Below are 17111 nucleotides of genomic sequence, written 5' to 3' on the forward strand. Positions count from 1 at the left end.
TGCACGGATGAAGAAACAATGTTTTACTTTCACCAATGAGAGTCGGCCATGGGCGGCGACTCTCCGTGTTGTTACCGCAGAGATGCTATTAACGCGTTCTTATTCGGTTCCTACTAGTTTGTCCTGTGAGTCAACGGAGTACTTTCACTGGTTATCTGAGGATTGTGTTGGGAATTAAAACAGGCGTGAAAGCGGACTCCGCTTATCAGCTATGGTGCATTCCAGCTTTTAAAGTAAGTATTTGACGTTTTTGCCTTGGAGTCGCCGTATTTAGGGGGGGGGGGGGGGGGGGGGGGGGGGGTTGACGGAGGAAAGGTTGAAGACGTTAGCTACAAATGGTCTTACAAACCCTCAAAAATATAAACAGCCCGTTTTTTCAGGGAAATGTTTGCTTACCCTGCCAAGACTTTGAATTAATACTACTACACCGTTATTGTACTGACACTACCATGAAAAGCTCTCAGCTTGCATCGGTTAATAATAGTTTCTCCTATTTAACACGATAACATTATGTACTGTTAATAATACCTGTATTAGCTTACCAGTTGCAAGCTAGCAAGCGTTAGTATGCTAATCGACGTTTACTACGTAACAATAATAATCAATGGTTGGAAATTTAGCTACTTGAGCTAACAAACTTACACCTGCAAAATGTAAATAGCAGTGATGTTGAGAGAGGATATGTTTTTTAAAACCAACTTGTTAGGCCTAACAATGAAGATTTAGCTTTTAAAACACAAAACAATAGCCTGTTTATACGTCTCTCTGTCTGCTGTAAAAAATAGTTTGTTTGTAGCTTTGTTGTTGGTCACCGTGGGAGACAGTCAGTCAGGGGAAAGTGGCTGTTACTTTCTACGTTGTTGTGGCTGTGCCCATTGAATCTCCAGGGAAGTAACACTATGTGTCTTACTGCGTCTTACATCTCTTTGTATTCTGCTGCAGGTTTCCAGAGATGCATACAACACGCAGCCCATCATCCATCCAAACAGGTGCCTCAGGAGATGCCCTGGACCTCAGCTTGTCAGGCTCCCAGATTTGTATGTCCAAAAGACCGAGCAGCGCATCGCCAGGAAAATGTTTCTCTCGGTCTGTGTCAGTTTCTGTAGGCAGTGAATGCAGAGGAAAGCGAAACACACTGGTGGGTAACTGTTAACAGCTGCTGATTATCTATGAGTTCCAAGATAAACAAATCAAGATGCAAAAATGAGAAACTCTGCATTGTTGTCCTTATCTTTCTGTTTTGCAATCTTCTGCAATGCCACATGCATTACATACAAAACGTATATATCCACAGAGTGATGCCAACTTTGGAAGCTCCCGATCTATCAAGAACCTGCGGCGGTCCAACAGCACCACTCAGGTCAATCAGCAGGCCAACGTCAGTTTAAGGTGCAAAAACACACTCAAAACTTTCTAGATAAAAAGTGTTACTCCGAATCTTTAGTTGTTTCTTCCCATTTCTTATCTCTAAGATTGACGCACTACATTGTGTATAGAACAGTATGTGCTTACATATTTACTCACCTTCAGGCAAAACTTGCTCATAGATTCTCATTTAGATCATCAAGTGACCTTTACAGTAGCACACACACACTTCTGAATTATGAAGGACATGTTTTTGTAGATGACAGAAAAGAATGTGCGCATTTTAAATAACATGCATTACAAAGTGTTGGAGCAGGTCTTGTGTTACCAGTGTGCAGCCTTTGCTCTTTAAACAAGAGTGACTCTCTTCAGTGAGCAACAGCTGGCAGCCCTGAAGCTTCATCAGTTCAGACAATGGCAATTGTGCCACGGCAACTCCTGCATGATAAAGAGTGGAGGGAAGCTGGATGGCTGTTACTAGGGTCATGGGGTGCAGGGACTCGCTTTGTCCCATGTTAAAGGGGGAGGGCCCGGACTTTCAGGGTCAGGTTACCCCCTCCACAAGAAGCCGGTGAAAAGACAAGTGTGTGTGCACGCTTTGGTTCCATTGTCCGGCAGCTGCCGCCATCCCCCCTCCCTTGCAGGGAGGATGCAGAGCTGAGGGGCTTTAAATTTAAAGACATTCTAAATACCCCTAGTGCCCCTTCCAAGTCTCTGGAGGCTTTTAGGGCTGTCATTGGGTCAACCCTCCTCCACCTCTCTCCACTGCTCTTTGCATCACTCACTTGTAAAGCAAAAAGTAGAGGAATGTGCTGCCTGAATAGTGTTGTCAGATTGCTTTTCATTGGACCAGCTGGAACCCCCCCACCCCCTAAAGGCACACACGCTCATTTGTATACTTACATAGACAGAAACACCCAGACAGGCTGCAGCACAGATACCAGAGGAGGCCAGGCCAGACAGAAGGTCACCCTACATCTGTGCCTCATGATGGAGGGGCTGGTTTGCAAGGCTATTTGAAGGCTGAATGACAGACCATTGGGATCAACATGCTGCATTTACATGGAATCCATAACGGAGTTCCCCCTAACAGACAGTCAGCTGCTGCATGGTGAATTCCAGCACTTGGGGTTAGAAGAAAAAGGGGATGGGGCTGATTTCTGCAGCTGTCACTACAACATTAATTACAAGAGTTGTCACGACCTGAGGTGTCCTGTTTTTAATTGTGTGCTGTGTGCCGCTAAACCCGCTTCATGCAAACGAAGGAAACTGAGAAAACGCCCTCTTTAATAGAGTGATGCCTTTGCTTTCATATCAGCCTCAGTAAAGAGTTTGATTTTAATTTTGAGATATGTTTATATGTTTCCCAGTCAAGACCAGAATGAGGACTACTTGGCCCTGTTTGACAGCAGCTCAGATGGGCGCAAAAAATTGGCGAGCCTCAGCAAGACCTCACCAGACAGAACCACATGGAACATTTTGGTATTTACCATCAGTTGAAAAGCATTTTAGAAATAGAATTAATAATGCTATCAGATATAAATGTTACAGTAGTTCACAGTGTGATAATTATGTGTTTCCCTTTTTAAGGACGACCAGCCCAGAGCTTTCCCCCAGTGCTCGAGCTCCCGCAGCACCGGCAGCATGGACTCCCCTACCGGCCTGAAAAAAAGAGAACCTGGCATTGCTCTGGCTGCCACCTTCACCGCCAACAACAGGTGGGCTTTGACTCAAAGATCCACACACACACATATACAGTAGTCTAGGTGTCAACTTGCATTTCTGCATTCTGGATCTGGATGGTTCTCATGTTTCATACCTGTTGATCACTGTAGCTGATACTGCCTGCAGGAATTACACCCACACACTGAGGAGTTTTTCTTCTGTGAAAATAAAAACAAATCTGAGAAATCTTGTATTTTTTTCTTTGTAAGTTTGTATGTGTCATCATGAAGAGTGTCTTTGTGCCTTTTTGTTTTTCCCAGAAGTAACAAGGGAGCTGTGGGAAACTCTGTCACCACGATCTTACACAACAACCATTCTGAGAAACCACTCACACCTAAGAGCTCCAACCAGAAACCATCCTTCAAGTATGTCCTGAAATTAAGCAGTGGCTTGCTCACGAGATCAGTGATAAATCACACTTACCCTTTATAATCAATACTGCTACAAATCGGTCCTGCATAACAGTTCAGAATATCATTTTTAATTAAATAATTCTGCATTTTTGCTCAGTAAAATCATAATATTTAAGATTTTTGTGTTCGTTTCTTTGAACTTTCTACTATACTTTTTTTAGTAACATACTGAAGGCCACAGCGAATGATGAGGTGTCACTGGAGAATGGCTCCCTCACTAAGTCCCAAAAGAATTTCTCTTCAGCATCCTCCACCTCCAACAACAAATCTCCGGTGTCAGCGCAGGATGGCAGCCCTGTCCTGTCACGGAGGAGGGAAGTTACAGAGGAGGAGGCTGAAAGGTCAGAACACTGTTCCTTCTGTGTGCATATTAACATTGTTGTCACACTCTGTGACTCACTGTACTTCTCTTGTGTATCTGAAGGTTTATTCAGCAGGTGAACCAAGCAGCAGTCATTATTCAGCGCTGGTACAGGCGCCATGCCAAGAGGCAACACACTAATCAGGCAGCGCTTAAACGGATCCTTGCCAGTAAAAGAAAGGTATCTGGCTGGCCCTAGGGTGACAGTTGCTGGTTTTATTTTTCTGTTAGTGCTGCATTGTTACCATCTGCTTTTTTCCTTCGTAGGAGTGGGAGGAGAAAACAGGGGAGGATGGCTGTTTAGAGCAGCAACAGAAGAAGGATGAAGACAGGAAACGAATTCGTGAGGAGAAAGCTCGTCTTGCCCGACTTGCTGCCGTCCAGGTGCCCACCGCTGTGCCTACACTGCTGACAGACTTTTCACATTTTTATTGTGTATTCACAGTTACTCTCTTTTAATGAAATTCATGCACAACTTCAAGTCATGCAGCTAGGTATCAATGGTCAGAAAAGTGATAGGATTTTAACATTTTAATCATGCTTTCTGGCTGCCAGTATTTTACAGCATTGCTCATTATCTCCCCCTGATGGTGTGTTACAGGAACTGCAGCAGAAAAGAGCTCAGCGAACCACAGAGGTTCAGCATGCAGCAGAAGTGGAGATGGAAAGTCTGAGGCAGACAGGTGGACGAAAGAAGCCACTCAAAACTTCCCAGACCAACAGAAGTCCCGTCTCACCAAGCAACAACAGCCCACTGTCACCCACAGACATCAAAACTAAGAACACAGGTCTCTGTCTCTGTTTATTAACTGAATATATTGTAGGTATTGTAGGTTTCATTTGTTAGAAGCCATCATTGAATTTATTGCAGATTTATGTTTACAGATGCCCTTTTCTTTTCTCAATGAGTAAAGATGGAAAGTGATTTCTGCAAAAAAAAACAACCACTGTAGGGACTTTTCTTGTGTTTAAAAAACATGTAGTGTGTAATAATTTCTTTCATTCTTTCTACAGACTCCAATTTGAATGGTGCGGCTGACCTACGTGAACTGAGCTTCAGAGCTATTTCCCCAGCTTTTTCCAGTCACAGAGAATCTCAGTGTTCCCAGGTAGAAACTTGTCACTTTTCATGCTTTACAAGAGCTCTTTAGGTCCTTAATTCTTTCTCCCTCCTTACTTTAGATATTGGTTGAAACCCTCTTTTGCTTTTACCATTTTAGGAGGACAGAGCAGAAGCAGACGTTTCTCTAGAGCAACAGCAGCAGCAACAAGACAGTGACAGAAAGTTGCTCCGTAAAGAGAGAGTTCGTCTAACCCGCCTTGCTGCCGTCCAGGGGAACACATCTGATGTATATACTCACTAAACTTTAATTTAAAATTACTTGGGAAGTAAATGTCTTGATGTGTGTTGTCTCCCTCTGGTGGTGTGTTGCAGGGGCTGCAGCATAAAAGAACTCCACGTACTGCAGTGGTGCAGCATGCACCAGAGGCCGAGCCGGAAAACCTGAGGCAGACCGATGTGCCTGAACGTAAGAAGCTGCTCAAGATTTCCCTGACCAACAAAAGTCCGGCCTCACCGAGCAACAACAGCCCCATGTCACCTACAGACATCAAAACTAAGAACATAGGTCTGTTCTGCATCTTTGAATCATAAAGATTATTCATACTGTCCACTGTATGCCTCATTGAACACCTATAAATGGTTAGATTTATGTGAGAAACTGTGTTTCCACAGATTCCAATTTAAACGTTGTAGCTGACTTTGGGGAGCTTAGCTTCAGAGCTGTTTCTCCAGCTTTGTCCAATCGAGGTTCGCAGTGTTCTCAGGTGAGTAATTCAACTTTTCAAACTGCAAATAACCAAACCTGCTAATCAGTGGTCGAATTTTAAGCATGTTTGTTGTCTCTGTGCTCCAGGAGATCTTGCAGAGGTCTGTGAGTGTTGAGGACCAGCGACAGGGTGCTGTTTCAAGCCGGGCTCAGTCTAAAACTACCCTCAGTGACCTGCTGGACACCCTGAAGCTGTTAGAAGAGGAACCTGTGAGGCTGTCAGAACCAAAGTGCTACCGCAAAGAGAAATATGCCTGGATAGATGAGGTCAATATTTGTTTTCAATAATTTTCCCTTGAAGAGATATCAGAAAGTAATCGTAGTAAACTTTGAATCCAATAATTGATCTGCATCTATTTTACAGGATGGAGACTCTAACTCCCTGACGACTGACAATGTGGAGCGTCATGGCCAGCTAAGTCACCACCCTGTGCTGCCAGATGGGGGCGCCCTTTTATCTGAGGCCAAACTGCAGAGTATTATGAACTTCCTGGATGAGATGGAGAAGTCTGAACAAGAGAGGCCACGCTCAGTCACCTCAGGATCACACAGGGAGGTCAGAATCATCACAGTGCTGACACATATGTTACCGTTCAAATATCGCTGATGTGTTTGTTCTGAGGTGAGCTAATTGCTAAACAGTGCCTGTCTGTTCTCAGGCGATTTTGTCTGAAGAGGAGCTGGCCGTTGAGCAGGCATCGGCCACGGCAGCTGAAGTCACTGGATCTATGATGAGAATCAAAATGGAGCTAGAAGAGAAAAAACGCACTATCAACATGCTGCAGACTGCTCTGGTGAGAGAGAACCACACACATTGTTGTGTCAGACCCCGCTACCTTCTCTAAATGATTATACTTGCTCTGGTATGTTTGTCAGGCCCAGCAGAGGGAGCTGACAGTGAGACATGTTAAGGACACAGAGAAGGAGCTGAGCAGGAACATGCAGCTCCAGAAGGAACAATATGAAGCCACTATTCAGAGACACCTTACCTTCATCGATCAGGTACATACACCTGATCCGAACAGAAATTCCCCCTTACAGGTTTTGTCTCTCTGACCATTTAGTCTAAAATCTGTTCTGTCTCTCCTCAGCTCATCAATGATAAAAAGGCTCTGAGTGAGCGCTGTGAAGAAGTGGTGAGAGAACTGAAGCAGGTTGACCAGAAGTACACCAAGAAGATTGCCCAGATGCAGGAGCAACATGAAATGGTGATGCAGATAGAATTCGGTCTTTCTTCACTCGCTTCTCTGACTTCCAATAGCTTTTGCTTTTCTGCCTCAGCATCTTGTGTAACTTGTACTTTCTTGCAGTGTTGCTTTTGTATAACTGTCTTTTCTGTGTTTTCCCCTCCTTTGTCTTTGTCTGTCCTTCTTCGTCCTTGTGTACTTCTGCTGTTTTCTGGCTTAGGTGTGGCAAATTCTTGGTCCCTTGTGCGAGGTAACTTTTTTTTTCTTCCTCTAATCCAGTCACTTTTTCCTGGAGTCATTTCCATCATTCTACAATTCATTTTGCATTTCATTTATCTGTCCCACATCTTTTTCACGGACAGTCTGTCTGCATGTGAGTTTCCTCATCCTATTATAATTTATCTCTATTTAGACACAATCTACACTCTTTTATTTGGTTACCTGCTCCCCTCTTCCTCTATTTATTTGCATACACTGTCACCACAACATAAAACCTACATTCCTTCATTTCTTTAGTGCCATTTTACTCTGAGACTATAATTTAATCTGTCCCTACCTTCCTCTACAGGAGATCAAGAAATTAAAAGACCTCATGAGTGCAACAGAGAAGGTCCGCAGAGAAAAATGGATTGACGAGAAAACCAAGAAGATCAAAGAGATCACAGTCAAAGGTTTGTACCAAAGCTTTACTAAGACAAATAAGAGAAGAAATAGTCATGCTTCTGCTTAATTTTTCACAAAGTGGTGATGAACACGTGATTGTACATCACCACTTTGTGTTTGTACCAGTTTCCTAATGCAAATTTCCCCTGTTCCTCCTCCACCCCCAGGTTTGGAGCCTGAAATCCAGAAGCTGATCTCTAAGCACAAACAGGAGCTGAAGAAGCTACGAACACTCCACGAAGCGGAGCTTCTGCAAGCAGACGACCGTGCAGCCCAACGCTACGTCCACCAGTGTGAGGAGCTCCGTCAACAGCTGGAGAAGGAAAAGGAGGAACAGTGCCAGAGAGAGAAGGACCTAGCCAAACAAAGGTATCACTCATAGATTTTATGTGTTTGCTTGCTTGACCTTCTGTCATAATTATACATTCCATTGCCACTTTAAAAACCTTGAAGTTGGCCTTTGTTCTTAACAGTTTATTCAACATGTTCTTTTTTGCACTTCTTGTGGAAGTGCAAAAACATGACACATTTTGCAGTTCCACTGAGTTGTATTTGTGTATTGTCAGATATGAGAAGCAGCTTCAGGAGGAGGAGCTTTCTCTGCAGCAGCAGAGAAGGCGTCTCTACAAGGAGGTGGCCGATGAGAAAGAGAGGTTGGCTCAGCTGGCTGCGAGGTGAGGTCAAAGGTCATGTGAAGATATGGATTGCAGATGCAGAAATGTTCTGTCTGATGTCTAATCTGTGGATAGATTTTATGTTGCTGAAGAGCAGCCATTAAAATTGTACATACTGGAGCAGCAGCCAGGTTAGAAATGCTTGTTAAATACAATGTAATCATCCAGGAAATATGAAACATAATATATTTTTTAGTTTTTAGTTCCAGTTGACCTTTAAAAGATAGAAGATGAAGTAAGCTTTATTAAATGACATTAAAGTAACAACAGCTTTAGGAAGTGAGCCCTTTAGATCAATTGGATGAATGCACGTTTATCACATTTTACACACATGGTAAAAACCATATTGATAATTAATTTTTTTCCAAAATGCAGTTTTTACAGAAGATACAAACTGATCATTGTGATACTTCTTTTCAAAGCTCTTGTTTGTGTTTGTGTTTGTGTTTGTGTCACAGACAGCGGGCTGAGCTGGAGGATCTGCGGCAGCAGTTGGAGGAGAACAGCTCTCTGGCCGGTCGAACCCTCAGAGAAGAGCTGGACAAGATCCGAGAGGAGCAGGGGAAGAGACACCAGGTGCTGCACAGTAGCAATTTGCTTAAAACACTTTCTGACTTTCTGTCTTATTATTAGGAGCATGATTGTTAATCACAAGTAGGGCTGTGCGATTTGACGATAAATGATCATGAAGGATTTGAACGTATTGGCGATCTACCAGAACGGACAGATCGTTTTATCGTCCATAGAGCACCTTCTATTAATTGCAGTTCTATGTTCGCGCAGACGCATGAGTTTTTTCCCTCGTCCAACTCTCAGTGCGCTTAATGTGAACATGACCAACCAATGACAGCCTCCCTGTTTGGAAGCTACGGCTGAAAACGAAAAGAGAACAGAGGAACTGGTCCCTAAAACGAACTCCACCTTTATGTTCGCTATTGTTTCTGCCGGCAGAAGCGGCGCGTTACCATTCTATATACTCCTACATACCCGGGCATAATAGGCTCGTTAACAATGTCTGTATATCTTTGCTATTGTTACTTTTAATGTCACATCTTCACAGCTCATCACCGGACAGTTTGAAGTATCACAGGCACATTGGAACACAGTAGATGTGCAAATGTGGTCATAAAGGCACAAACACTGAATCTTTGCCATTGTTACTTTTAATGTCGCATTTTCACAACTCATCGCCGGACATCTCACGCTGTTGCAGGCCCCCTCTCTGTATAATGCCCTCTTGCCATGGCACAAGTCCTTGTGGTGTGTTAAAAAACTCAGTAAAGTCTTTCCTTATAGTTTAGTGGGCGGGCCGTATGAGGAGTTCTGCACACACGCATCTCGCGGAGTATGGTACCTCAGTGCGGAAAAGACCTTTTTTTTATCTCTTACCACCCGTGGAGCGCGTTCTCCGCTCTTTGTCTCGCGGAGTATGGAACAGCCTTAAGCCTGTGTGTGCGCGCGACGTGTGTCACAGTGGAAGGGCCGCGTGTATATGAATGTATTATAATGCTACAAGCGCGTACGCGCCCACCTCTCTGAACATTGTCAACGTTATATTCAGGTTCGCTGCTGTTGTGCCGTCAGCAGCTCTTCTACACCTGTGTGTGTGTCAGATGCAGACAGAGGCAACCGCTAATGACGTCACCAAAACAGTTTGTCCTTAGATATGATTCCCATTAAAGTTTGATCATTTGTTCTAAATCACATTGAACTTTAAGAGTTACTTAAGTCTCCATACTGTATTTATTGTTTAACCTTAGGAGGCACACTTCAGTCTGTTTAAATGACGGTTGAATAATACTTTACAGAACTACATTAGTCTTCTTTTTAACCTATTTGAAATAAAACTTTATTTTGTTCTGTAATTATTTAAATTTTCATGTTTATTGAAAACTAATACTGAGTGCACGTTCAGAGTTGTTGTTTGCCTTTAAAATCTACTGACAGTTTTTGAGAAGTGACAGAGTAGGCTACCTGAAGTCATTTACACAGAAACATGCAAATTAGTGTCAATGTAAAAACAAATCGTGATAAAATCGAGATCGTGATTTTATCATTAAAGAATCGTGATATAAAATTTTTGCCATATCGCCCACCCCTAATCACAAGTGTTAAGACAGGACTGCATATTGTTTGTGTCTAGGTGGAGATGAAGACATTACAAGAACGTCTGGACATTGAAAAGCAGACATGGGAAGAAAACTACAAGAAAAAAGAGGTTTGTTACTGTTTTCCATTGCATTCCTTTTGTTTAAGGCAAAGTGTAGGAAACCCCTTAAATACTATGTAAATTTTAAGAATTATACTTGCAGACAGGTGGGCATCTGATTCAGATACCCTTTCCTGTTTGCAGAGGGATTCAAGATTTCTAAAATTCTTTGTGCTTTTCAGATATGAAAAATATACAAGAGGTGAAACTTAATCAGTGTCAATAGAACAGATGCAGAGCCTTTCTTTTAAAAAATGCAACAAAAGGCACATAGCAGGTTTCTAACATTTACTTGCAACCACTATAAAATATCTTTGTTGTAGCTCATTTCTAAAAGTAACAAGCATAAGGTTGGGCACCAAACAGTGAATGCCAAATTTCACCTGTCACCTTTAGGCATAAAATAAATCTATATTTGTAGCTACTCCTTTCTGAATTTATACCAAGATAGCCAAACCCTTAGCCAGAACAGAAAAAAACACAATGTCCAATAAAGCAAATGTATTTAATTTAAATAATAATCATCAGTAAACAAAATACCTCAAAATCGAACCACATTCATTAGAAAATAGTCCAAAACTCTTTTTGTGTGTTTATGCTTGGATGTTTGTGATCCCACAGGAAGCGTGGCTGCTGAGCCGCGAGCGTGAGCTAAAAGAAGAGCTGCGGCAAGAACGTGACAAAGAGATAGAGATCGCCATCTGGACGCTGGAGGAGGAGACCAGCAAGGACAAAGAGGAGTGTGAGAGGGCAGCTGACAACAGGTGTGTGTGTGTGTGTGTGTCCATAATTTTAGTCTCTAAAACTGCACAGTATAATAAGGGAGTATAAGACCCTCCTAAGTAAGGCAGCATTCAACCATGTCTTTCATTCTTACAGTATACGTTTAAGAACTATAAGCATTACAATAATATTGATTTATGTATGCACATTGTTTACAGGGTGAAGCGTGTGAGGGAAAAGTATGAGGCTGAGCTGAAGGAGCTGGAGCGCTCTGAGAGGGCAGCTGTGGAGAAACAGCAGGAGCTGAGAAAGCAGCAGATAGAGATGGAGGGAGAGATGATTAGACTGCAGGCTGTGCTCAGACAGAGAGAACAGGAAATTGGAGACATCACACAGGTAAGGAGCTGATACCAGCCATAATCTGCAAGAAGAAAACAATGCTGAATAAATCCCTAGATTTAATTAGAGTTTCTATTCAGACCAGGGACAAGCTGGCGGACGAGCGCCGCAGCCTCGCTGAGGTGATAAGGCAAGAATTTGCAGACCGCCTGGTGATGACAGAGGAGGAGAATCGCAGGTTAAAAGTGGAAGTGTCAGAAGTCCGAGCAAGGTTGCGGCTGGAGGTGGAGAGGGTCAGCCGGGAGAAGGAGGAGGAGCTGGCTGAAGTCCACCAAAGGTAATTCAGAAGGGACAACCTTTATGATGACACTAAAACACACTATAAACCTCCTCATAGAAAGTTCAAGTAAACAAGCTGTCAGATATGGTAAAAGAGGACATCCATGTCTCTGCCCGAGATACAATTTGATGTGCTGAGGTGATCAGATTACATCTGAAAGTTATTTAGCCAAAACTATCTGTAAATCACCATCACTAGAAAATTTAGGTCAGCGGCAGTCTCCAAACATTTAATTAGTATTGTTAGAGGCCAGCTGGCTGCTTACAGATCTGCTCCATGGAAGGTGTAAAAAAGGAATAAAAAAAGGACACAGGTTAAAACTGCAGTTCAAGTTAAATAAAAGGCGGAAACCTAAGCACTCTACTAGGTGTCTGCCAGTTTGTAAAAGAAGAGAAATACGAGTAGGTAGGAGCAGTTCTGAAGATGACCCGATTAAGCTGAATCCATACTCCGCGAGAACAGAGAACTCCCTTCCCCCTGCCGACATTACGCCCACAAAATGACGTCATTTTTTCTCTCGGACCGCCCGTTGTGCAGCGCTCTCGGACACATGGCCCTCGCAGAACTTTTGTCTCTTAAGGCTGTGCGTCAACCATGCTGTGATTGGTCGGAATTTATTGTGGATGGATAAATGTGGAGAAGCGCAACAGCTTCTTCAGGTGCAGAACACACAGACAGAAGGAGGAAGTACAGCGACGATGGACAGCTTAGATGAGCAGCTGGCAAACAGCTCCTGGAAGGAGAAACACGGCGCACAGAGGAGAGTGTCTGTCCAAAAGGTGGCGATAAAAATGAATCCCAGTATTGATCACGGTGTTACAGTGGCTCGACACACATTAAACACCGGGAGACGGGATGTATTATTGCAGACAGTCATCCACACATTCGCAGAATTAAACTCACACAGACCAGAGGTCTGCTACAGTCAGCTACAGTAATCTTCTATCTATTGTCATGCTGAACATTATCAGCTCGTTAGGCCAGGTAACCACGACTGTGCTCACAATTTGCAATACAATTGCATTGTCAACCTTTTGTGTTTGTCGTGCGCTGCGTAGGAGGGCCGTATGAGGAGTTCTGCACACACACGTCTTGCGGAGTATGGTACCTCCGTGCCGAAACAAACTTTTTTTTTTACTCTTACCACCCGTGGAGCGAGTTCTCTGTTCTCTGTTCTCGTGGAGTATGGAACAGCCTTTAATGTCCATTCAAAGTTCAGCATGGCTCTGAAACAGGAGGCTGTTATTTTAGCAGGATATGTGGCAACAGGCTGCATGGCCAAAAGTTAATGAACACCTGAAGATTTCACACATGCATGGCTGGTACAAGATGTCAGGCAGGATTACACAATCAGCATCCATTTTCATGTCAAACGCCTCTGCAATAGTCACAGTTCCACCTCACATTCAGCTGTCTAAATGGTGTGGTAAAGGTCTGGCTCACAGTCAGCATTCCAGTACCTCCCAGTGGTGCTGGATGTGCAGAGTCATGTTTTCCACTTCTTGCTAGGAAGCTGGACCTGATTTTGTTCACAGCAGAGTCCTACTAAAGCAGGAAGCGGGCACAGTTCCTGTTTTCCTGTTAACATTTAACTATAAGGTATGCCAGTTCCGTTTCACTCAGAGTGGCAAAACAACCAGCAACAGTTGGGCAAACTGATGGGCAAAACAGGTGATTATCTGCTCAGTGATTCACACTTACCAAAGAAACTGACATGTAGCCGGTCATTTGATTTTCCTGACATTTGTACCTGATATTGATCAGGAAAATACAGAAAGCAAATCCTGAAGGCTTTACCAATAGATATTCAATTATTACTAGGGGGTTGGACCGGTTCACAAAATCAACTGTTCGATTTGTTTCACGGTTCTGAGGTCACAGTTTTCAGTTTAGCCTAATTATCCAACATCTAACACATTTAAGAATGAGTTATTACATCTGTGCCGCTCTGAAGTTTCCATTCCGTCACTGAGATGCTCCAGTGTTGCCAAATTCAACTATCAGTAAGAAAAGTAGGTATTGGCTGTTATATGATTTGCATAATTAGTAACCTACCTCTGTTTTTTTATTATTATTTTGTCATTGAAATATGCTATTTACATCCCACTCTGTACACCATGACGGGATTAGCAGCAGCTTTGCACACAATTGTGCAAAAGTGGTGTTGGTCTTCTCTCTGGTCTGACTGCAGTTGAGTTGCTTTCACGACAGAGAAAGTTGCTAGATGTGTGGCTAGTCGCTTTCGACAAAAAAGATTTGGAAAGTCACTAGATTTAGAGAGCGAGTCAAGTTGGCAACACTTGTCTCTGTGCCAATGGGAAAAAATGCCTCCCTGCATTACTTGCTGCACATGTTCTGAACCGAACAAAACACACGAGACACGTGTACCGAATGGTTCCGATTTTTTTCCAGTGCCTTTTTATTACCATTTTTACACATTTTTTGTCATAACCACATGCCAAGACATCACATACTTTACCTTCTATAGGAGGTGAGTCAATATCTTTGCTAAAGAATGCCCCCATTTTTAACATCCATCTGTGATTTGCTAGAGTGAAGTCGGCCATCTTGAAAAAGGAAGAAACTGTCAATAACCTCCGGAAGCAGCACGAGGTGAGAGTCCTGTCAGAACATTATTAATAAGAAAACACATAGAGAGAGAATGATGATTGACATTTCAATTCAATTCAATTTTATTTATATAGGGCATTTTACAATCAGAATTGTCTCAAGGCACTTATAGAAACCCAGAGCCTTAACTCCCTTGAGCTTATAGTATATATGGATATATATCTATAGTCAGTTAATAAATAGTGATAGTATTTTAATAATAATTAAAACAAAGATGAGCAACAGAAACTGGTGCAGGCAATACAAATTGGAATGATCAGGGGCCAGACTGCATGTATGTCTGGAGGCAGAGAGACCTGCAGAGAAAGAGAAAGAGGAAGGGAGGGAGAGAGAGACACACACAAAACTACCAGCAAACAGTTATTCATAATTGATAGTATGTGTAAACATCTTCCTCTTTCAATAGGCTGCGCTGAAGAGGGCGGATCACCTGGAGGCCCTGTGGGAGCAGCAAAGGAAGCAGCTACTGGAGAAGTGAGCAACAGGAAAGCCAGGTGGAGGTGGACCTTTCCTCTCCACCCTCAGTGTCCCCCACCCCCTCTTCTCTCTGAGCTGCAGTGTGGTGTTCAGGCCCCCACCTGAGTTTTTTTTTTCCTGGATGTTGTTCCTGCCAGCAAGACTGAACCTGTGGAACTTCAGAAGGTTGAACAAGTGACTGAACTTTGTAGTACCTCACTTGAAAATCTCAAAATGGAGAAATGCACTGGGCCTCACTTGGATACCCCCCCAGGCATGAATGAGCATATTGGAGTTGGATCTTCCCCTCATTTAAATGCCACGGACTAGGTGGCACCAAATGAAAAGACTACAAATGGTCTCACAATTCTTCTTCGCCTCCTCTTTCCAGAGGACGCTTGCTCCAGTTGTTCTTAGTCTGCACCCCCTCCTCCCTCCCGCTGTCAGTCCGTGGGAGCAGGAATGTTCCCCACAGAGCTGCCGCACAGAACATTTCCAGATGTTTCTGAAACCAGCCCAGGCCTGCACTGGTGCGAAGTGGAACACAGTGGGGGTTGTTCTTGCTGGAGGACCCTCTTACAACCAGGGACTAAGATCAGTCAGTCAGCAATCAAAGCTGAAGCATGAGCTTTTGCCTGAAGTCAAGCTCTTGGTGCGCCCTTTGTTGAGTCATGTGTTTTGTCCCAGTGCCCCTTCGAAGCGCTAATTACAGGATCTATAACCCCCCTCCCACCCCCTTTGTACAGCCACACAACCAGCTCTTGTTTTGTGTCTTCAACCAAAATTTGGTTCTAACAAAGATTTAAATTACCAACATTGGTTACAGACTTAGAGAGGACAGAATGTTGCTAGAGAAAGAGTGATAGGACAAGTAGACACTTAAAGGAAAAAGAGTGGGGAAAAAATGGACGTCTGATGGTACGTTTGTGGTCAGATGATTGTAGAGTGGATCTGAAAGTTTGAATGTAGGGAGGAAAAAGAAGAAGGTTAGAAGAGGCAGAGGAGGGATGAAGGAATGCATAGAAAATGTTTATAGGATTAGGAAAGCAGAGCTGGGACAGAGTGGGGTGGTCGATAGGGTTTGAGGGAGGCACACGGCATGTGACCAGAAGTATGTTAAAAGCCATACAGAACTTTGTTAGCCTGCACTGTGACAAATGCATCAAACTCAGAAGGCAGGCCCAGAGTCTCTCTCTCACACACACACACACACACACACAAGTCAACTATCTCTTCTCTCAGGAACCGCCACGTTTTAGCACAATTTTTTTGTTATTTCTTATAACCAAGGAAGATATTTCTTGCAGACACAGGAAGTCTTTGTGGATAAGATTTCACTAAGAGCAGTCCATAGCTTGACTTAGAGAGGGGTGGAGCGCCTGTAACAAGAGTTTGTGTTGCAGAGAAACTCTAAACCTGGAAGTAAGGCCTGTTATTTAGGTGCAACAGGATGGAAAAACACCACAGACTCCAAATTAGGCCTCACATTAGAACCTATTTAATCTTTTTTTTTTCATTTATTTATTTCAGCCTTCCAGAGAAGGGTTAAAAAACATGAAGTTTTTACACTAAACAGGTGGAGTGTCATAGAAACCTGCCATTTTAAATGGTGTAAATAGAGTACGTCAGGTTTTTTCTGACATGAAATTCATCCAAGCCACAATGTGTGAAACCCAGTGGTAGCTGTGTGCAGCTTTAGTTTGCACAACGTAAAGAGAAACGACTCGCAACACACTACAAATATGACAAAAACAGATCGGAGCGAGGCATAAGTGGCCGATGTGTGTCACTAACTCAGATCCACTGTGAGTCACGAGCATGGCGGCAGCAGTTTCGCTCGCAGCCTGTTGGCACAGCAGACGGGGGTGGGATGGGGTGGGGGGGAATACTGGCCTTGGACCCGCGATGTGAGTTGGCATTCCTCGCGCATGCCCGTCCTACAAGTGCCAATGAGCCTTTCCTTTGTGTGCGTGTGTGTCACCATTGTGACCTGAAACAACCCTTGCAGTGTCACATACACACTCTCACATTTACTTTAACTGTATACAAATCATTCCAGATGTCATTATTTTTCTTTTTATTTACATCTACAAAATTTGTCCCCTGAACTCATAGCTCTTGAATGCACCTATTTTTTTAGTCTAGTCTTTTTTGTTATTCAAAAACTGTGAAGAAGATGGTGGAAAAAAAGAATAA

The 17111-nt window shown here is 43.3% G+C and overlaps 1 protein-coding gene across 2 annotated transcripts; it reads left to right on the forward strand.

Annotated features, from left to right (window-relative positions):
- Positions 1–111: 111 nt before the first annotated feature.
- Positions 112–17054, forward strand: cep131 (centrosomal protein 131). 2 transcript variants are annotated; one of them, XM_028431822.1, is made up of 30 exons: positions 112–233; positions 943–1138; positions 1295–1389; positions 2736–2847; positions 2956–3083; positions 3351–3455; positions 3665–3844; positions 3928–4045; positions 4132–4248; positions 4466–4652; positions 4879–4973; positions 5085–5213; positions 5300–5492; positions 5600–5691; positions 5781–5960; positions 6058–6249; positions 6353–6487; positions 6570–6695; positions 6785–6901; positions 7101–7130; positions 7449–7551; positions 7711–7912; positions 8110–8217; positions 8676–8793; positions 10361–10435; positions 11048–11190; positions 11368–11545; positions 11629–11825; positions 14381–14441; positions 14866–17054. In XM_028431822.1, exons 2-30 carry the CDS (start codon positions 953–955, stop codon positions 14935–14937), a joined length of 3774 nt encoding a protein of 1257 aa, XP_028287623.1. In that variant the 5' UTR covers positions 112–233; positions 943–952; the 3' UTR covers positions 14938–17054. The 2 variants fall into 2 exon arrangements, with proteins under 2 accessions (XP_028287623.1, XP_028287624.1); XM_028431823.1 differs by lacking the exon at positions 7101–7130.
- Positions 17055–17111: the final 57 nt, after the last annotated feature.

The sequence above is a fragment of the Parambassis ranga genome, chromosome 19, assembly GCF_900634625.1.
Source record: "Parambassis ranga chromosome 19, fParRan2.1, whole genome shotgun sequence".
Lineage (NCBI taxonomy): Eukaryota > Metazoa > Chordata > Actinopteri > Ambassidae > Parambassis > Parambassis ranga.

What these genes read in the sequence shown, in the direction of transcription:
- cep131 (XM_028431822.1), top strand. Translation starts at nt 953, where the DNA reads ATGCATACAACACGCAGCCCATCATCCATCCAAACAGGTGCCTCAGGA. An exon ending in GAACCACATGGAACATTTTG is followed by an intron (nt 2,848 to 2,955) that starts GTATTTACCATC and finishes TCCCTTTTTAAG; the next exon opens with GACGACCAGCCCAGAGCTTT. An exon ending in GAGGTTCGCAGTGTTCTCAG is followed by an intron (nt 5,692 to 5,780) that starts GTGAGTAATTCA and finishes TCTGTGCTCCAG; the next exon opens with GAGATCTTGCAGAGGTCTGT.